This window comes from Triturus cristatus, chromosome 9 (assembly GCF_964204655.1).
Source record: "Triturus cristatus chromosome 9, aTriCri1.1, whole genome shotgun sequence".
NCBI classification, from domain to species: Eukaryota; Metazoa; Chordata; class Amphibia; order Caudata; family Salamandridae; genus Triturus; species Triturus cristatus.
The window spans coordinates 902,231,058-902,254,077 of NC_140592.1; the positions used below are offsets into that span (position 1 = coordinate 902,231,058).

The 23,020-nt window shown below is 41.4% G+C and overlaps 1 protein-coding gene across 1 annotated transcript in view; it reads left to right on the forward strand.

Annotated features, from left to right (window-relative positions):
* Positions 1-23,020, forward strand: part of AK7 (adenylate kinase 7) — a 274,267-nt gene that overhangs the window by 195,239 nt on the left and 56,008 nt on the right. The window contains exon 14 of the mRNA XM_085628033.1: positions 7,709-7,777. Coding sequence (XP_085484159.1) covers positions 7,709-7,777 — 69 coding nt within the window. The remainder of the gene's footprint in view (positions 1-7,708; positions 7,778-23,020) is intronic.

Here is a 23,020-nt window from a genome sequence, read left to right on the forward strand (position 1 = left end):
TCTGTTGACAGTGCTACTTCTCATCATATTTTAAGCTCTCCCAGGCTCAGTTTGGCTGTTTCCCACCATTCGATCTATCTTCATTGGCTTTCATTGGCCAAGGGCCTCTATTTTAAACCATTATGCTTTTTCCACATAGCAATTCATAATTCAGGCTCACTTTATCCTCAGGATCTCTTCCAGCACTGCATCCCTGTCAGAACTCTGTGATGTGCTTCTAATAACCTTCCTTTGATTTATAGGATTAAGATGATTGAGGACTGATCCTCTGCTTGCTTAGTTGCAAGCATTGGAATTCACTTATCCCGGATCTTCCATTTTCTTGCAATCATCTGCTATTTCAACTATTTAAAAAAAGACTAGAGATCTGTCTCTCTCGCATCTAAATAGCTCATAGGGCAAGGCCACCTTTTTAAAGGTAACTGCACTGTATAAATGGATTTTCATATTCAGTATGTGCACCTGCGCCTTTCTGAGGAGTGTGGGGCTCTGTAGTGCTTGTTATAAGTTCTCCAATTCCCTAGCTACCTGCAAGGCTTGGGATTTACATGTGGTTGCTCTCCCTGTTTGCTAGCATAAAGGATGACAGGCTCCTTGGAAAGGACAAGGAGAAGAACCTCTTCATCAGAACAAGGGACTCTGACCATTAGTTCCACAAGAACAAAAAAGTGATAGACTCCTTTTGTAGGGAAACAAACAGTAATATCAGGGGAGTACATGTTTTAAAGACTTCTTGCTCCTACCCTGCAAACCCCACCCCTGAAAGAAAATGTACCTGGGATAGGCACCACTGTCTTTCCCGAGGTACAATCTCCAAGGGATTGGCATACTGCAAAATACTTCACAAAATTCAGTGACGATCTTGTAAAAGAAATAGTTGGATACAAGGATGCAGAATATATCAGGCTAAATACATCTAGTGAAGTCCAGAACAATTTCTGCAGCTTGCTGTGGCCTGGCAGGGTTCTTTCAACATAAAGTAAGTTAAGAGGTTGTTTTCTTCCTGCCACATGAGCCATTCATATGCATGTGCTGACACTGCTTACCATTGCCTGAACCTGTCACTGTATTTCCAGAAGTGGAATTTGCTGCATTTGAATGAGATCCACAGAGGAGATGGGGCACCCTGATGTGCATGTCAGGCCCCTTAATCCAGGGTAGAAGAGGAGATTCCAGCTGTTCTGCCTGCCTGCCTGAGATCCAGGTTGGGAAGGGGTTCTTCTGGGGGTGCTAGGCCTGTGGCAAACACGCTTAGCCTTATCAGGTTTCCTCATCTGGTGGGCCGTCTACTAATCCATACCATCCTCCGGGCTAGTATATGAGAACCATGAAAGGCCCTGACCAACCTATGGACATATGTTCAATGATGGTCCTGTGTATAGTTGTGGTGCGTCATTAATTGTAAACATCTCTATGGTATATGAGTGTTAATATACCGCAGCATAATTCAAGGGTCTTTGGTGTCAATGATTTATTTCACAATTACTAACCTGAAGGGTTACGCCCTGCATATGGCTATTCCTAGTTAAACAGGAAACAAAGAGGTTTATAAAAGTAATTTTGTACTCCCTTACCAAACCGATTGTTGCTCCATACAACCTAGGGACATCAGCATCCTTTTTATGAATCCAGGAACAATCTTCAGACCTGTATCGATTCTAATCCACCAGTTACCTAACAAATCCTCTGTATTATGTATTGTTCATGTTGGCCAACTTATACAGAAGAAGTTCTTTCAGGTTACTTGGCTATTGCTGAGAGGTGAAAACAGGTCAAAGAAGGGATTCATGAAAGATAAATAGGTAATGTCAGTCTCACTGCATTAGGATTATTAAAAAGTCTTACAATTGGGTACAGACCAATGAACATAGGCTACAGTATGACCATAGGCTACAGTATGGACGAATATAGCATGTCAATTCAATGTAGTCTTTATTTCGATTATTTCAATCATTAAAGACACAACAAGGCAGGGCAATACAAACCTACACAAATGCATATTATATAATTGCAAAAAGTGCTAAAACAGTACTCTTTAAAAATTCATAAAATTATAAAATGTTAAAAAACCACTAGCATAGAGTTGGTTAAGAATTTATGAAATATGATTGCGTAACACAGACTTGTTTCTCGGTAATATGTTTTGATGACCTAGGTAATACACATTTCCATGATGTCATTTACATGATTAGGTAAAGCTGGAACATGTTCCTGTTACACATCAATGATGAACAATGGATGGTATAAATCATATACTTAAACATTTCTATTATGTGGAGTTGCCACTCATTGCACCTTGTTTCTTCCGATTGTTTGATTGAATGCCCCACGATCAGCTCAAGAACTTGGCTGTAGCTATTGCTATATGTTCGTGCGTATTGGTCATAAGAATACGAAGTGCATGTTGACTGGATCTTGTGCCCAGGTTTTGACAGATCGGCTTGAGCCATTTGTCTCTGGGAGATTTGTAAGCTGGACATGCGAACAGAACGTGAGGGATTGACTCATCAGTGATTTGACATGATGGACAATTAAGGTCCATTGTGTTATGCCATTTAGCGGTGATGTCACAACGCATGCTATTACATCGCGTGCTATTACAACACGGTCGTTACAACGACCGCGTTGTTAGTAAGCAACACCTTTACATCGCAAGTCATTGGAACGACTTGCTGTAGGGGGCGCGCTGGACTTAGGAATAGTATTATTTACTATTCCTACTCCAGTTTGCGCAACAGTAGGAAAGGTGTTGGAATTCATTTCCAATACCTTAGCGCCCCCTACAGCAAGTCGTTCTAATGACTTGCGGTGTAAAGGTATCGCGTACTAACCACGCGATCGTTGTAGTGACCGCGTTGTAATAGCACTGCGATATAATGACAGCGTTGTAAACGCTGTTTCCCGTATGGACAAACTACCCAATAATTTTAGATCAGCTATAGATAACCAGATTGGCTGACCATGTGCAAATGCTGGTTCTTCTAGCCCGTGAGGTAATCCTCTTTGGATTTCTGCAGCGTAGAGTCCATTTCATCAAAATGTTTACTAGATTTGAGTTTCTGGAACCAGTGATGATGAGGAAAGGGAAGCTGGTAAGCTTGCATGGAGGATAAGCATAGGAACCAAAGAAAGAGCGTATACTAGTTGATATATGTACTGTGTTATAGGGAAATTATCTCACAATTAACAGGTCCAGCCAGATCACCCTTTTTTGATGCATTAGCAGTTTATGTACTTTTCAATGGTCTGCTCCATTCACTTTGATTGGCCATTGCTTTGTTTATGACAGTCTGAAGAACAGTATAAGTACATTACCAGTGACCTGAATATATGTTTAACAAAAGCTTAAGTAAGTATCTTAACTGCAAATATGGCTCTTCACGGAATGAAATGTGCTATCTTGTCATATGTATCAAGCAGTGTCCAAATAGTTGTGTACTCTGCAGCAGGTCGAAAAATCAGTAAACGAAAAGGTATGCCATGGATAGGGTGTACTGTGAGTGGTTTAAACAACCCCACAGGGTTCTGAGTAGAAACGTCAGACCTCGTGCATACTCAGCAGCTGGCCACATATTCTTGCATGCCATCTTTCATAGTTTTCCACCTGGCATAACAGCGGAGTAGTAGTTGAGAGTCTTTTTGGTACCCAAATGCCATCTGTTTATCCATCATGAATCCAGTCTCACATGATTCGCTGAGTCTCTGGTGTAGGCAACCTAATATTATTGTTATGGAAATATTATGCCCTAGCAGGTTGCGTTCTTGGATACCTAAGTAGAACAATCTGTTGCTGAAACGAAAGACAAAGCACCTCTTCAAGTTCCTGAATGGGAGAAGTGATCACCACCAAGATATTATCTTGGTACATTAGAAGAAAACCTTGCAATTATTATTGCATCCATGTAGTTATAGGAGAAGGCATTGGTCTTGAGACTCGTATATGAAAATTACTACAAAATCAAACCTAGAAATAGAGAACCAGTGGGCTTGGTGTTGGTAAACTAGCCCTGTCTGTTTTAAAGCATTTGAAATTCTTGTGATCAATGAGAATGGCATTTGGATGCTTGTCTCCCTCCAAGTAATGTCTTCCTTCTTTGGATGTTTCTTTAATGACTAGAATCTGCTTGTTGAAGACTGTATGATCTCTTTCAGCAATATTTAATTTCCGACAGGAAGTTTAGAGGATGGAACTACAGAGTACCATGGCTTCTTTAGGACAAAACAGCACCCGCCAAGTTGTTAGAGGCATCAGCTTCAACATGTCGAGATTTCATGTTTCAAGACTGGTGCTGAAGGATATGTGTTTTTTAAGAACCTGAAAAGCAATAGGGGAGATAGTGGTCAGTATATGTAGAAATTTTTCCAGAATAATGCAGCCAGTGGAAGGAGCAGTTTGGAATAAATAGTAGATGTAAAAGGCCTAATAAAATAGGCGAAGCCAAAATACGTGCTGCTGTGATTTAATACTGATGTGATCTTTGATCTTGACAGGATCTAATTCTTTTTTGGGGGAGAGAGTCCATGTCCCATAAACAAGGTGTTTCTCGTGGAATTCACAGTGCAAAGAAACAAGATTGCACTGCAACACTGTTTCTCAAGAAACAAAGATGTTCTAATAAAAGTTTTGGGAAACAAGGGTTTTCTGTCGGACAGACATGTTACTGTTTGGCAGAGAGTCCGCTAAACCCTAATGATACCTTATTGCATGAGTTCAGCTCTCAGGGTAAACTATAAGCTCTAATCACCTAAAGATATGTCGTTTCTACATGCTGAAAGAAGGGAAGACACAGTTTCACCTAGCATGTCACATATTTTAATCTACAAAAAATACAACTAATTTAAAGTGACCAGATTTGAACTAAAACCACTTATTTCTGTTAAAAAGTGTTGAGAATTAAAGCACCTAAATGACTACATCGTTTTTAAATGACAAAAAAAAATGTAACGCAGTTTTATTATTGCATCTAAAATCAGTAAGCCTTCATAAAAAACGAAAATGCAATCTTAAATAAACACATCCAAATATAAAGCCTTGCCAAATCCAACACCCACTGTTCACTACTTTTAACCAATTTAACATTTAAAATCTATTATGGGGCATACCCACTCCTTGTTTACCATCCATGACCCTCTCGACTCACCAATCCTACCCCAACAAAAACATCTAGTAACACAATGTACATACATGTTACAATGGGGCCACCATTAGTTTTCTCCACACTCCCTACTTCAATATAACATTTGTTTAAATGGGATGGACCATTGTGCTTATCTTGAGAAAGCAAGAGATCAGGCGAGGGGATGCCCAACTAAACGCAGGAAGATATGGGTATACTGGTGGGAACACTTCACTCTTGAGGTCTTGTGACCTATCTAATGCAATGTTACATTCCACTGTCAATATTTTATGTCAGTGATGCTTGATCACAGTTCCAAATGGCCTATGGACTGCTTGTTCAGTTTGTACAAAATTCTATAAAAAACGCTTATTAAATAAACTGAATCTTCCTGCAGTCATGTTCTTAAAAAGCATTTCGAGTTTCCCTGAATTTTCTTAGGAATTCAGTTTTGATGCTTCACAATTTCTACACCTTATTGTAAGTACATTTCGGTGGAATGCATTTACTCTGCCTTAAATCAAGTAAAAGGAATATATGCCATCTAAAAGGGGTATAGCATGCAGGCCTGGTCTGATCAGTGTAGCCCATTCTCAACATTAGGAAACGTTGGTATGCTGTGCATACGTTAGTGGTCTAGAGCAGCGGTTCTTAACCTTGAGTATGCAATGCCTACTCAGGGTGTCTGCGACTCTTAAGAAAATAAAATACTATTAGCAGATTAATAAAGTATATATATTAAAAAAACAAAATAGAAAATATTAGAACGTTCTGTAAACATGGAGGAATTTGAAATTGGAGGCTGCAAGTTATGTTGGTATCCTTAGCTTGATTTGTGGGATCAGCACAAATTCAGCAAACAATAGTATGATTGATTGGTGGCCTCAGTGGAAGCATTAGTATGTGCAGACACAATGAGTTATACAAAAAGTGATGGCTGGAATGCTTGAATTAATCTCAGCCACTGGTAATTCAGGGCCGCATACTAGTCCATTGTTATTTTGTACACCCAGCCACCTCAGTTAGGACCCCGCCTTATACAAATCAGTTTTGATCCCGCTCCAATAGGAACAGTGCAATCTGAACTGCCAGGCCAGGTGCTCCCTGAACCAGAAAATAAGCAACTCAAGACTGGTTTCACATTATTAGGACTCATAGTCGGGTATAGTTTGGTTTCAGTGGTACAGTGTGTCCAGGAGCCAAGTCTGGGAATAAAATGAGAGCATGAAATAAAAGGAAATAGACAAAGTGGTATGCTGGAGTCTAGCATACTGGTTTGGCTGCTAGAAATAAAGCCAATTTTGAAAATCTCCAACCTGGCCATTAAAATGTTGCCAAACATTGACGAGATAGTCACCCACCATGGGTGGAAGAATGGGAAAAGGTAATGGATTGCTGCATTGCCCTTGAGATTCCACTATATGAAGCATGAAGATGCTCACATAAGCATGGCAAGATATGGCAGGATTGGGTGGAACACAGAGTTGCTGACTCCACTCTGATAGAGAATGACTTTAAACGAAACATAATGCTGCACTGTGATTAACAGTTGGCACAGAGAAGTGTTTTGTCGCTCTTAATTCTTTCAAGGAATGTACATATGTGTATTTTATCTGCTGTGCTATGTTGTAGCTATCTAAAAATTCCAATATTTTTTCATAAAAGGATGTTTTTGTATATTGTTTCTAGTAAACTATACAAAATATTTTATAACTTGTGTATTTGTTTAATATACTTTTTCAGTAGTTTAGGGTATTGTTATGAGGTTCAAAACTTAGAAAGTGCTTAGGCCTGGAGTCCCCTTCTTTCAATAGTTATTCAGTTGGTGTCCACAGAAGTCAAACAGTTAAGAACGGCTAGTTTAGAGTAATGTGGCCTCGGAAAAAAAAATAATTCGACCTCCACTGTTTTCTGTGTTTGGATGTAAGGGTGAGAATGTAAAAAAATTTAGGACTCAAACTCTGTAATACCGGCGAAGGCATTTTTTAAGATCATGGTCCAGTATTTACACTTATTTTAACACGGATGTTGGCTTTTTTAATCACATGCTATATTTGATAAGACACCAATAAAGTACATATGGCTTTTTACCTGCCTATCCATGCTTTCCACGTCATTTTGTGCTGCTAATGAATGTATGTTTGAGTGATTGAAAACCTTTAGTAAAGCCAGGTACTTTAGTTCAGTCTCCTTGGGACAAACGATTTCAAACCAAAATGAGCGAAGGGTAGCCAGCGGCACATATGTAGTTGTAAATTAATGTATGGCGTTATTCCGCCGCCTTTTATCCCGCAGGGAATCACAACGCGGTCGTTACAACGACCGTGTTGTGATTCCACCTACCATTACTCCGCAAGTCGGAACAACGACTTGCGGAGGGGGGTGCTGGATGTTGGAATAGTATAATTTACTATTCCAACTCCAGTCTGTGCGGACACTAGGGAAGGTGTTGGATTTTAAATCCAACACAAATGTATATTGCCACATATTCTGCTCAATTGTAAAATTGTTGTATTACAAGTGTAATTTTTTGAAAAGCTGTGTTTAATTGTTGAACAGAGTATTCTAATATAATTTATTGTTTCATTTAGTTGACAATACAGAAGAAGATGAAGAGTCAAGAGGCAAAATACCTAACTTTGACAAAACAATCTGTCCTGGTGAGCTTTAGAGACATCTACAGAGAGCAGTGGCTCAAAACAGTGTTTATTGCTGTGTGTTACTCTGGGGCAATAATATGCAGAATGAACAGGACAGTTGCAGCCTCAGAACTATGTATTTATCATGTGATACTGCTGTCTGTGCCTTTGCGAGGATGATGAGTCTTACTCTAATATTGGCTCTCTGTACTCTTTCATGAGTTTATCCATTATAGACTGAATCACAGTCACCCATAGGGCTGTGACATATTCATGGCTCCTTGATCAACTCCATGCTCTTCGTATTGATCACAAGCTGTAGATTTAGGCTTTCCTGTTTTTGGTTCAAACATATTATAACTAATAATATCCCACGGAGAGTGAATTAGCCCTCATCAGTGTATACATATAAACACTGATAAACACCTAAACATCCACAAATTAAAATGCCATTCAAAGAAAGTAAAGCAAGAAAAAAGTTTCTTCCTGCAGTGGCCAACACAATGTGGCTTTGCTATACAAGGTATAAGCAAGAAAGACTGGTCTGAGATTAGCCTGCTTGAATTGTGTTGTCACCAATAAGTTAATGTTTCCCCTTTTTGTTCCTTTTTTGTGTCCTTTTTTTTTTAAATTTTCTTTATTGAATTTTTTATAACATCAGGCAGTCAGGACAAAAATCAAGAAATGCGAATAAATTAACAAAACCATCACTTGTAGGAAGGTACGTCCCATAAGATACATACAAGAGAATACTACATCAGTTCATAACCAGTTGATAAGTGGGGTCCACAGTTTCAACCCAATTGCTCTCCTTTTCTTGCCCTTAGTTTTATAGACAGCCATTTCCAGGTGGTACACAGAGAGTAATCTAGCTTGCCAATTATTAAAGACAGGTGGTTCAATGTCTAGCCATTGAGTAGTAATACAACATCGAAAGATTGACATACATATAAATACAAATCTATCCTCCACATCTGTTCTTATACTATTACTACTAGTTTTTACCCCCAGAATCACCAATTCTGCCGTAATTTGTGTTGAAACCCCTAAATAGATCGATAAAAAGTTCTCGATGTCTCTAATAAATTGGCTAAGTTTTGGGCACAGAAAGAACATATGTATAGTGTCTGCTGCTATTAAGTCGCATCGATTACATTTATTCCCTCTAACCTGTGCCCATCTAGCAATTTTAGCCGGTGTATAATATAAGTCGTAAATGGACATGAAATGTTGACTTATTAATGATCCATTATACAGCGTTTTACTAGATATTTCAATGACTCTGTTCATATCAATTCCTTCTACATCAAATTTCTTTTGCCATTTGTCTCCTACTATTAATAGGTCATCCTGATAATTAGCAAGCATTAATTGATAAATAGTTCCAATTCTCGACCTTTTCCGAAGTATTTCAATAATTTTAATTTTTTGAAACGAAATTTGATTCTCAGAACGTTTTCTATCCAAAAAACTACGAATCTGTAAAAACTTCTATCCGAGAAAAACCATATTTCTGTTGTAGAGACAAAAAAGAAGCCATTTGTTGACCAACGAATAAATCCCCCAATTGACTAATACCGGCCCGATGCCATCTGTGCATAATTGGATCTTTGAATATATCCGGTAGCAAAGGGCAATTAATTAAAGGTGCGTAATAATTTAGGTTGGAGCTGAGACCTATTCTTTTCTTTATTTTTTTCCAAATCTCAAACACAGTTAATATAATTTTAAATTTGTTTTTTTTGTAGTAGCTCGGCTCGATAATGCGAACTAAGCATTGGCGTGCCTCCTGTCCTAAAACCATCTCATATATAGATGGCCTAACTGACTCATCCAAATATGTTTCATTGACCAATAAGACCCCCATATTCTGTAAAAAGATAGACCAAAATATAATTGAAAATTAGGAATTGCCAGGCCCCCTCTATCTCTTGATAAGGTAAGTTTTTTTAAGGCTCTTCTAGATCTGTGATAGCTCCATAGAAACCTGGACGACATTCTCTCAATTCGGTTAAATATTGATATGGAAAAAAGCAGAGGTATAGTTCGAAATAAATACAAAAACTTAGGAAAAATGAGCATTTTTAAAACATTGCTACGGCCAAATAGCGACAAACGGAGATTATCAAGCCTCTCCAGAGTTTTGTTGGCAGATGCAATTACCGCATCAGTATTTAGACAAACAATTTTATCTAGATCAGCAGATATTTTTATTCCCAAGTATGTAGCCTCTGCCTCAAAATGCATATCTTGTGGACGTCCAGCTTCTGAATGAAGAAGTTGAGTCTTGGCAACATTAAGCTTATATCCAGAGTATTGACCAAATTTTCCCGCCGCTTCTATTATTTTAGGGAGGGCAGTCCTGATATCTGTTGTGACTATGGCAATGTCGTCTGCATATGCAAACACCTTATAAGCTATGTCGTGTATCATAACCGGATTGATTCCAGCATTATTGTCCAGACTATTTAGAAAGGGCTCAATATACAGAGCAAACAGGGGCGATGTAGGGCAGCCCTGCCTTGTACCCCTCGTAATCATTATATTACCAGAGAGCCGGCCTGCAATACGCAGGGTTGCTTTTGGATCTTTATAAAGAGCCTGAATAGCTATAATAAATTCAGCGGGAAAACCTTTCCAAGTTAGAGTTGACCATAGAAACTTCCAGCAGACCCGGTCAAACGCTTTTTCAGCGTCCAACAGAGCCACTGCGACCGGAGAGTTAGAGGCCTGTGCCCAGTCCAGTATGGAAATAATTCTTTTAACGTGGTCAGTTGTATCACGCTGTAGAATAAATCCATGTTGTCTCTTTGATACCAACAGAGGCATAAAATTACTTAACCTATTTGCTATAATTTTCGAATAGATTTTACTATCCACGTTGAGAAGAGATATGGGTCTATAAGATCCCATATCTACTTCTGGTTTTTTAGGAAAATTACTATGATGGCCTCTGACCATGAATCCGGGGGTCTACCCAAAAAGGAATGTTGAAACACCTCCAATAATTCATTTTTCATCATATTTCTGAAGGTGCGATAAAACTCCAGAGGAATCTGATCCGGACCCATTGCTTTACCCATAGCTAATGCTAAAATAGCTTCTTCAACTTCATCCCACGTTATTGGGGCCGATAAGAAAGTTTTCTGTAGTTCAGAAAGTTTTGTTGTCAGAGCCCCATCGTATACCCCCTCCCATCATGATCATATGTCTCACTACCCGGGGCACTATAAAGCGATTGATAGAAATTCTGAAAAGCCTCCAAGACCCCCTCTCTTGTTTCTTGAATAACACCATCGGCATCCATAATTTTAATAATATCATTATATGCCGCTTTTTGCCTTAATCTTTGAGCCAAAATTTTCCCAGTTTTTTCACCGAATTCGTATACTTGCTCTTTATGTTGTTTATATTTTAAAGCTATTTTATCCGCGATGCTAGAGTATACTCTTGCCCTATTGACAGTGAGTTCTCTTTGAGCCAATCCTGGGTCCCCACCAGACCTAATTGCCTCGGCTAATTTATGTTCAGCTAACATGACCATCTGAAAATCCTTTTTATATTTTATCAACATTCTTTTGCGTCGAGATAATGAAAAACTGAGGGTCTCCCCACGAACTGTGGCTTTAAATGCATCCCACGTAGTTTGAATAGATGCCGTCCCTTTGTTAAAAGAAAAGAACTCCTGTATAACTTTAAGCATAAATTCGCGATATTCGATTTCTAAAAGGAGGCTCCGCTCAAAGGACCATGATTGATACCCTGCTTTTATTTGTGATTCAATTGAAAACTCGAGAACTAAAGGATTATGGTCAGATATAAGTTTTGGCAAAATCTCTAGCTCCAATTTTCCTAGATATTGTAGAGACATAAAAAAATAATCTAGTCTCACAAATTTCTTGTGCGGAGCAGAGTAAAAGGTATATCCTAGGTCATCCCCATGAATTGCATTCCAAGTGTCAAATAGCCCATGATCAATAATCAGATTTCTTAATGCTGTATATAAACGGGGTTTTCTACCCTTATATGAAGTAGTCATCCTAACGTCTAGATTAGCATCCAAATGAATATTCAAATCGCCACATAAAACTAGAGGTTGTGGCCATTGGGCTAACTCAACATTAAGAAAATGAATAAGCTCTGTATCATCCAGATTAGGTCCATATACATTACAAACCGTGAATCTACATAGTCCGATCTGAAATAAGCTAATCGTCCATCGCCCCCATTTGTCTTCAGCCGACTTAATACATGCACCTAAGCCTCGTTTCATTAGAGTTGCAACCCCTCTCTTCACTCCTGTCTGTTTGAAGCAGGCAGTCACGTCTGAGCATACCCTGCCAATTTATGGCGAACAAAGCGGTACAAAAGGGGGTGGTGATGGACGGAGCATCAGAACCAATCAAACACTCACACCCAGTCAACAGATCTGGGTTTGATCCATCACCGTTCTTTAGCCCACTCTGCCACCCCAGTTCAGACATGGCCATAAGCAAATCAGTCTGACCCTGTGCCTCATGGGAACAGTCCAGCCCGAACTGCCAAGCCATGCCTTCCATGGACCGGAAACAAGCTTCCTAGGACCGGTTTCTGGCATTTCAGCCGTCTTCAGCCAGGCTTGCTTGAATCCAGTGGCAACATTAAGAAAATGAATAAGCTCTGTATCATCCAGATTAGGTCCATATACATTACAAACCGTGAATCTACATAGTCCGATCTGAAATAAGCTAATCGTCCATCGCCCCCATTTGTCTTCAGCCGACTTAATACATGCACCTAAGCCTCGTTTCAGTAGAGTTGCAACCCCTCTCTTCACTCCTGTCTGTTTGAAGCAGGCAACCAGTTCTAGTCCAAGTTTCCTCAAACAGCCCCTTCTGGCCCATGCAACATGAGTTTCTTGTAGGCAGAGTAAATCAATATTTATAATCTGTATGAGCTTCGCGAACACTTCTCTTTTTTTCACATCATTTAACCCACAGATGTTAAGCGTACAAATTTTTAATTTCCTGGCCATAATATGTAACAAAAAAAACAAAAATTACGGACCATCATCTTGATAAAAACAACAAAAGTTATCGAGATGATATCTTGTACATACATTAGTATGGTTTTGCCATAGAATTTAATGCTTTCCAGATCAGCACAATCAAATAACCTCATAAGTCCAGACTGCCGATGTTTTTTATTCCCCCCCACACACCCCAACACCCCCCACTCTCCCCTTCCCCTAAACCCAAGATCCCCCAGCAGGCCACCCAGACCCACCCAAACCACCCAACCCACCCAAACCACCATATGAGGCATAGGGACAAACAGGCCCTAATAGAGATGGTCGACCGCCCTCCCCCCTCCCTCAACTGCAGACAAGGTTAGATTTATAAAGAGAGACATCCCCTATAATTCTAAACACATACTATAAAGAATCTAGAAATTCTCTGGCTAAAATCTCAGAAAAGAAAAATCTAGTTTGACCTTTGAACATAACTTTGAGCTTGGCGGGGTTCTGCAGATATACAACAGCACCTTTCTCTTGGAACCCAGATATTAATTGAGGCAAGATGGCCGCCGTGGTGAAGGCTGTGTAACAGCTCAACTCCCTGACCTCTCCCGACTGCTGGTGAAGGTTTTGATCGATACGGCTTTATGGTGATTAAATGAGGAAAATGCTTCTTGGTCGGTAAATGACCCGCATCTTGGAGCCTCTGAATGTTTGGCGGGGTCCTCATTCCCCGATTTATTGCCAGAATACTTAACGGCTGGAGAGCGGTAACCGGACAGAGTCTGAGTCAGAACCGGAGCTGGGAAGTGGCTTGGACTCGTTTACCTTCTGTCGGCGTTTGGCGTGCTCTTCAGAACGCGGTTGACAGGCGCAGGAATACTCAGTGCATGATGCCGCCAAAAGCTGTAACGCGTAGCACTAAGACTCAGGCAGCCCCTACGGAGAACGCCACGGGTGCGACTAATGAATCAACAGAAGGAGCGACCAACGCTGGCTTCATTCAGCACTCCAGCAATGTGTTTCAAAAGAAAGGGGATCGAGGTGGAAAAGAGAAACCCCGCACAGGAAAGCACGGAGCGGTAACCCTCCCAGAGCTGTTTGGAAAGCAGGTAACAAAAAGAGATACTTTGTTGCAACTCGAAAAGGAAGGGGAGCCTTGTTCAACTTTATCGGGCAATAGCGACATTGTAGCTGGTAATCTCTCACCTTTTGTTGAAAGCGCTAGCCCGTCTCTATCCAACTCTCTAAAAAGCACTGTAACAGAAGAACAGTTAATGGATAGAAGCCAGTTGCTTTCCAATCCTGGAAGGGGATTTCTGGGAGATGTAGTACGAGAAATTCCTGTGTCTAAAGATTTAACATTACAAACAGAGGTATCTGGATTAAACAAAGGAGCTTTACCACAGGCAAGTGCAGGGTCTCAAGAAATTACCGATAACTTTTATTCCTTGTCTGATTTTTCGTCAGATGAAAGCAGTAAGGATTGGTCTGACAATGAAGCAGAAAATTACACTGAAAATGAAGCCGATTTAAGTAAGGACTCCCCGATGATAACAGTGAAAAAGAAAAAAAAAGGAAAAGAATGTCTTACTATTAACAGTAATAAGGACATAGCTATTGGTGACACGCCTACAGGGCTTATGAAGACGGGGCCAATATCTGGAAAAAATTCTGACATAGTAAATGACTCTGCTACACAATTATCAGATCAAGAAATCACATTATCCACAATCTATAACACTATGATGGAGCACAGAGCCGAGATCAAATCAGAAAATGTTCGTATGCAAGCCACATGTCGGAAAGTTCAAAATTCTGTGCGTCGGGTTATAAAAATCTGCTCTGATACGGCAATCAGAATGACTGAAGCAGAGTCTAGAAGCCCAAAAAACGGAAATAAGCTCGATTCGTGAACACAGGGATGATGTTGTGTCCAAATTGGCTGAACTGGAAAATCAAGCCAGGAGAAAGAACCTTCGTATTATTGACATTCCGGAAAAAGTAGAAGGAGATGATACTCGGAAATTTATTTGTGATCTATTTGTTGAAGCTTTTCCGGAATTGACTTCATGGGACTGGTCTATGGAGATTCAAAGGGCCCATAGGATTCCTTTTAATGTTAGGAAGACTAGATTGGGAGAAGAAGAGAAACCTCGTGCCATTTTGGTCCGATTCAATAATTTTTTGGCCAGAGAAGCCGTGTTTGGTCTGGCACGACCTGATAAGAAGAGAGCTGCAAAAGGTTGTAAATTCTTTGTTAGACCTGATTTTTGTAAGGAAACAGTCTCTAGAAGATGGCACTTACGACAATTAATACCTTTTTTGTGTCCTTCGATAAAAGGTGCATGGTTTAGAAGCATGTTTCCACATCTGATCTAATTATGTTAAACACTTTAGGGATTCTGATAACTGGGAATGTTTACTTCTTTCCCTCATTTGTGAAATGCTTACTCCTAAGAATCTTGGCCATTTGTGCTATCACATTTTGCATGCCACAAGACTTTTTTTTTACCAAAGTAGCATAACAACATAAGTCATAGGTTCAAGGTGTTCCATTGTAACATGTGATACCTTCAGCTAAACATGACCTTTTACCCAACCAGACTTTACTACTTGGTGTGTTGCCCAAAATTACAATATTACCAGCAAATTTTTTAATTCAAGCATTAAATGTGATGTTGGTTAAAAGGACTAAAAAAAGTGAGAGACCTGGCATGGGGACACATGGCTATGAATCTTTACGCAAGAGCAGCAGAACTACTGTCATGTAGTCAGGCAAAGAGTGCAGAAAATCATTCAGAATATATGGAAAAAGCAAAAGGTTTTAGTTGTTTTAGAATACAGGACTACAAGTAATCTGGTGTAATTCAAAAATGTTGTAGAAAGTAGTAGTCTGCTAGTAGGTTTGACCACCCCTACAATGTCATAAAATTCAACAAGGTGTAGATGAATGACCTTATCTGTGTCCAGAAATGTGTTTATTAGAACATAAACATTTTGATATAACATGTTGTTACTTCCTTAATTAATTAACAGCACTGTAAACCATACAGAGTCCAGAGAGAGTGAGTTTGAGAGGTAATGAGATGTGAGTGAGGCCATGTGAGAAAATCTGTGAGAGTGAAATGCACAGACATCTGTACTTAGCACAGTCTACCATAAGTCCATTGGAGACACTGCCAACATGAAAATACTACATAGCCTGCAATACTTCTATGTTAGGTTAAATATGTGTGCTATAGCAATCACTGCAAAAAAGCAATATGGTGTGTAAGCACTATAATCAGTTTGTGTCTATGTACGGGGTTAGCAGAAGAATAAACACCAATAAGTACAGATTTCTAAAAAGGCTAGAGAACACCACAAAAATACATAAAAAAATAAAACTTGGAAACACACAGGAAAGCCTAAATAGATCATGTTTACAAGAATTGAAAGTAAACATTTAGCCTATAGGGCACAACTGGCAGTAAAGGTTGATTAAATTGTGTCTGCTAAGCAGTAGTGGCATTACCATTACCTATGACTGTCTGTTGTTTAAAGACAAGTGAGGTGAGAAATGTGAAGCCTTTCACTCAAATAATTAAGTCAATCTTTGTGTGAGGTGTAGAATAAGTAAAATGTTGTTCATCTTCTGTTGCATGGAATTTAACATTCATTTCTTTGATATAATTACGTTAATATATGTTACACCAACCTACATCCTACACTTCGGTTTGATCACATCAACACTTTTTCCATGTGAACATACACTCACCTCCCATTACATCACATACCAGTTTGTTGCAGGCTTCAGGGGGTGATCTTGTAGACATAAGTAGGACAAATCTGAACTTTCTAGGAGTATTACATTTGCTCTGGTTTGTCTTTCAATGGATGTGGTTTAAGCTCTACTGACAAATGATTTAATGCTGGATTGTCAACAGCACGTTTGTGCAGATTTGGGACGATTTTGTAGCTCGGACCATTCATCCCTTCATAAGACCTTATCGTGCAGATGCCAGAATGCAATCAATTTTCCCTGACATGTGATCAAGGCTTGACACCATTAATGCTATTGCTTTTGTTTGAAAGACCACAGTAAAGCTACTGGGCTGCCACTGTCTCTGCGAACGTGCGTCTGTGCATTAATACTCTATCCCAAAGCTGCCTCTGTGTATTCATACTCTATCCCAAAGCTGCCTCTGTGCATTCATACTCTAACCCAAAGCTGCCTCTGTGCATACATACTCTATCCCACAGCTGCCTCTATGCATTCATACTCTATGCCAAAGCTGCCTCTGTGCATTCATAGTCTATACTGAAGCTGCCTCTGTGCATTCATACTCTATCCCAAAGCTGCCTCTGTGCATTCATACTCTATCCCAAAGCTGCCTCTGTGCATTCATACTCTATCCCAAAGCTGCCTCTGTGCATTCATACTCTAACCCAAAGCTGCCTCTGTGCATTCATACTCTATCCCAAAGCTGTCTCTGTGCATTCATACTCTATCCCAAAGCTGCCTCTGTGCATTCATACTCTATGCCGAAGCTGCCTCTGTGCATTCTTACTCTATCCCGAAGCTGCCTCTGTGCATTCATACTCTATCCCAAATCTACTTATGTGTATTCATACTCTATCTCAAAGCTGCCCCTGTGCATTCATATGACCCAAAGCTGCCTCTGTGCATTCATACTCTATCCCAAAACTGCCTCTGTGCATTCATATAAACTGCCTCTGTGCATTCATACTCTAACCCAAAGCTGCCTCTGTGCATTCATACTCTATCCCAAAGCTGCCGCTGTGCATTCATACTCTAACCCAAAGCTGCCTCTCTGCATTCATACTCTATCCCAAAGCTGCCTCTGTGCATTCATACTCTAACCCAAAGCTGCCTCTGTGCATTCATACTCTATCCCAAAGCTGCCTCCGTGCATTCATACTCTAACCCAAAGCTACCTCTGCGCATTCATACTCTAACCCAAAGCTGCCTCTGTGCATTTATACTCTAACCCAAAGCTGCCTCTGTGAATATTCATACCTATCCCAAAGCTGCCTCTGTGCATTCATACTCTTTCCCAAAGCTGCCTCCGTGCATTCATTCTCTATCCCAAAGCTGCCTCTGTGCATTTATCCTCTAACCCAAAGTTGCCTCTGTGCATTCATACTCTAGCCCAAAGCTGCCTCTGTGCATTCATACTCTAACCCAAAGCTGCCTCTGTGCATTCGTACTCTATCCCAAAGCTGTCTCTGTGCATTCATACTCTAACCCAAAGCTGCCTCTGTGCATTCATACTCTAGCATTCATATTTTATCCCAAAGCTGCCTCTGTGCATTCATACTCTATCCCGAAGCTGCCTCTGTGCATTCATAGTCGATCCCAAAGCTGCCTCTGTGCATTCATACTCTATCCCAAAGCTGCCTCTGTGCACTCATGCTCTATCCCAAAGCTGCCTTTGTGCATTCATACTCTAACCCAAAGCTGCCTCTGTGCATTCATACTCTATCCCGAAGCTGCCTCTGTGCATTCATACTCTATCCCAAAGCTGCCTCTGTGCATTCATACTCTATCCCAAAGCTGCCTCAGTGCATTTATATTCTAATTTGAAGCTGCCTCTGTGCATTCATACTCTATCCCAAAACTGCCTCTGTGCATTCATACTCTATCCCAAAGCTGCCTCTGTGCATTCATACTCTAACCCAAAGCTGCCTCGGTGCATTCGTACTCTATCCCAAAGCTGTCTCTGTGCATTCGTACTCTAACCCAAATCTGCCTCTGTGCATTCGTACTTTATCCCAAAGCTGCCTCTGTGCATTTATACTCTACCTCAAAGCTGCCTCTGTGCATTCATACTCTATGCCAAAGCTGTCTCTGTGCATTCATACTCTAACCCAAAGCTGTCTCTGTGCATTCATTCTTTATCCCGAAGCTACCTCTGTGCTTTCATACTCTATCTTAAAGCTACCGCTGTGCATTCATAATCCATCCCAAAGCTGCCTCTGTGCATTTATACTCTACCTCAAAGCTGCCTACGTGCATTCATACTCTATCCCAAAGCTGCCTCTGTGCATTCATACTCTAACCCAAAGCTGCCTCTGTGCATACATACTCTACCCCAAAGCTGCCTCTGTGCATTCGTACTCTATCCCAAAGCTGCCTCTATGCATTCGTACTCTATCCCAAAGCTGCCTCTGTGCATTCATACTCTAACCCAGAGCTGCCTCTGTTCATTCATACTCTATCCCAAAGCTGCCTGCATTCATTCTCTATCCCAAAGCTGCCTATGTGCATTCATACTCCATCCCAAAGCTGCCTCTGTGCTTTCATACTCTAACCCAAAGCTGCCTCTGTGCATTCATACTCTAACCCAAAGCTGCCTCTGTTCATTCATACTCTAGCATTCCTACTCTATCCCAAAGCTGCCTCTGTGCATTCATACTCTATCCCAAAGCTGCCTCTGTGCATTCATAATCTATCCCGAAGCTGCCTCTGTACATCCATACTCTATCCCAAAGCTGCCTCTGCGCATTCATACTCTATCCCAAAGCTGCCTCTGTGAATTCATACACTATCCCGAAGCTGCCTCTGCGCATCCATACTCTATCCCGAAGCTGCCTTTGCGCATTCATACTCTATCCCAAAGCTGCCTCTGTACATTCATACTCTAATCCAAAACTGCCTCTGTGCATTCATACTCTAACCCAAAGCTGCCTCTGTGCATTCATACTCTAACCCAAAGCTGCCTCTGTTCATTCATACTCTAGCATTCATACTCTATCCCAAATCTGCCTCTGTGCATTCATACTCTATCCCAAAGCTGCCTCTGTGCATTCATACTCTATCCCGAAGCTGCCTCTGTGCATCCATACTCTATCCCAAAGCTGCCTCTGCGCATTCATACTCTATCCAAAGCTGCCTCTGTGCATTCATACTCTATCCCGAAGCTGCCTCTGCTCATCCATACTCTATCCCGAAGCTGCCTCTAGGCATCCATACTCTATACCAAAGCTGCCTCTGCGCATTCATACTCTATCCCAAAACGGTCTCTGCGCATTCATACTCTAACCCAAAGCTGCCTCTGTGCATTCATACTCTAGCATTCATATTTTATCCCAAAGCCGCCTCTGCTCATCCATACTCTATCCCGAAGCTGCCTCTGTGCATTCATACTCTATCCCAAAGCTGCCTCTGTGCATTCAAACTCTAACCCAAAGCTGTCTCTGTGCATTCGTACTCTATCCCAAAGCTGTCTTTGTGCATTCGTACTCTAACCCAAAGCTGCCTCTGTGCATTCATACTCTATCCCGAAGCTGTCTCTGTGCATTCATACTCTAACCCAGAGCTGCCTCTGTGCATTCATACTCTATCCCAAAGCTGCCTGCATTCATTCTCTATCCCAAAGCTGCCTATGTGCATTCAAACTCTATCCCAAAGCTGCCTCTGTGCATTCATACTCTAACCCAAAGCTGCCTCTGTGCATTCATACTCTAACCCAAAGCTGCCTCTGTTCATTCATACTCTAGCATTCCTACTCTATCCCAAAGCTGCCTCTGTGCATTCATATTCTAACCCAGAGCTGCCTCTGTGCATTCATACTCTATCCCAAAGCTGCCTGCATTCATTCTCTATCCCAAAGCTGCCTATGTGCATTCATACTCTATCCCAAAGCTGCCTCTGTGCATTCATACTCTATCCCAAAGCTGCCTCTGTGCATTCATACTCTATCCCGAAGCTGCGTCTGTGCATCCATACTCTATCCCAAAGCTGCCTCTGTGCATTCATACTCTATCCCAAAGCTGCCTCTGTGCATTCATACACTATCCCGAAGCTGCCTCTGCGCATCCATACTCTATCCCGAAGCTGCCTCTGCGCATTCATACTCTATCCCAAAGCTGCCTCTGTACATTCATACTCTAATCCAAAACTGCCTCTGTGCATTCATACTCTAACCCAAAGCTGCCTCTGTGCATTCATACTCTAACCCAAAGCTGCCTCTGTTCATTCATACTCTAGCATTCATACTCTATCCCAAATCTGCCTCTGTGCATTCATACTCTATCCCAAAGCTGCCTCTGTGCATTCATACTCTATCCCGAAGCTGCCTCTGTGCATCCATACTCTATCCCAAAGCTGCCTCTGCGCATTCATACTCTATCCCAAAGCTGCCTCTGTGCATTCATACTCTATCCCGAAGCTGCCTCTGCTCATCCATACTCTATCCCGAAGCTGCCTCTAGGCATCCATACTCTATACCAAAGCTGCCTCTGCGCATTCATTCTCTATCCCAAAACGGTCTCTGCGCATTCATACTCTAACCCAAAGCTGCCTCTGTGCATTCATACTCTAGCATTCATATTTTATCCCAAAGCCGCCTCTGCTCATCCATACTCTATCCCGAAGCTGCCTCTGTGCATTCATACTCTATCCCAAAGCTGCCTCTGTGCATTCAAACTCTAACCCAAAGCTGTCTCTGTGCATTCGTACTCTATCCCAAAGCTGTCTTTGTGCATTCGTACTCTAACCCAAAGCTGCCTCTGTGCATTCATACTCTATCCCGAAGCTGTCTCTGTGCATTCATACTCTAACCCAGAGCTGCCTCTGTGCATTCATACTCTATCCCAAAGCTGCCTGCATTCATTCTCTATCCCAAAGCTGCCTATGTGCATTCAAACTCTATCCCAAAGCTGCCTCTGTGCATTCATACTCTAACCCAAAGCTGCCTCTGTGCATTCATACTCTAACCCAAAGCTGCCTCTGTTCATTCATACTCTAGCATTCCTACTCTATCCCAAAGCTGCCTCTGTGCATTCATATTCTAACCCAGAGCTGCCTCTGTGCATTCATACTCTATCCCAAAGCTGCCTGCATTCATTCTCTATCCCAAAGCTGCCTGCATTCATTCTCTATCCCAAAGCTGCCTATGTGCATTCATACTCTATCCCAAAGCTGCCTCTGTGCATTCATACTCTATCCCAAAGCTGCCTCTGTGCATTCATACTCTATCCCGAAGCTGCGTCTGTGCATCCATACTCTATCCCAAAGCTGCCTCTGTGCATTCATACTCTATCCCAAAGCTGCCTCTGTGCATTCATACACTATCCCGAAGCTGCCTCTGCGCATCCATACTCTATCCCGAAGCTGCCTCTGCGCATTCATACTCTATCTCAAAGCTGCCTCTGTACATTCATACTCTAATCCAAAACTGCCTCTGTGCATTCATACTCTAACCCAAAGCTGCCTCTGTGCATTCATACTCTATCCCAAAGCTGCCTCTGTGCATTCATACTCTATCCCAAAGCTGCCTCTGTGCATTCATACTCTATCCCGAAGCTGCCTCTGTGCATCCATACTCTATCCCAAAGCTGCCTCTGCGCATTCATACTCTATGCCAAAGCTGCCTCTGTGCATTCATTCTCTATCCCGAAGCTGCCTCTGCTCATCCATACTCTATCCCGAAGCTGCCTCTGCTCATCCATACTCTATCCCAAAGCTGCCTCTGCGCATTCATACTCTATCCCAAAACTGTCTCTGTGCATTCATACTCAAACCCAAAGCTGCCTCTGTGCATTCATACTCTAGCATTCATATTTTATCCCAAAGCTGCCTCTGTGCATTCATACTCTAACTCAAAGCTGCCTCTGTGCATTCATAGTCTATCCCAAAGCTGTCTCAGTGCATTCATACTCTATCCCAAAGCTGCCTCTGTGCATTCATACTCTATCCCGAAGCTGCCTCTGTGCATTCATACTCTAACCCAAAGCTGCTTCTGTGCATTCATACTCTAACCCAAAGCTGCCTATGTGCATTCATACTGTAACCCAAAGCTGCCTCTGTGCATTCGTACACTATCCCAAAGCTGTCGCTGTGCATTCGTACTCTAACCCAAAGCTGCCTCTGTGCAGTCATACTCTATCCCAAAGCTGCCTCTGTGCATTCATACTCTATCCCAAAGCTGCCTCTGTGCATTCATTCTCTATCCCGAAGCTGCCTCTGTGCATCCATACTCTATCCCAAAGCTGCCTCTGCGCATTGATAATCTATCCCAAAGCTGCCTCTGTGCATTCATACTCTAACACAGAGCTGCCTCTGTTCATTCATTCTCTATCCCAAAGCTGCCTATGTGCATTCATACTCTATCCCAAAGCTGCCTATGTGCATTCATACTCTATCCCGAAGCTGCCTCTGTACATTCATACTCTAATCCAAAACTTCCGCTGCGCATTCATAGTCTAACCCAAAGCTGCCTCTGTGCATTCATATTCTAACCCAAAGCTGCCTCTGTGCA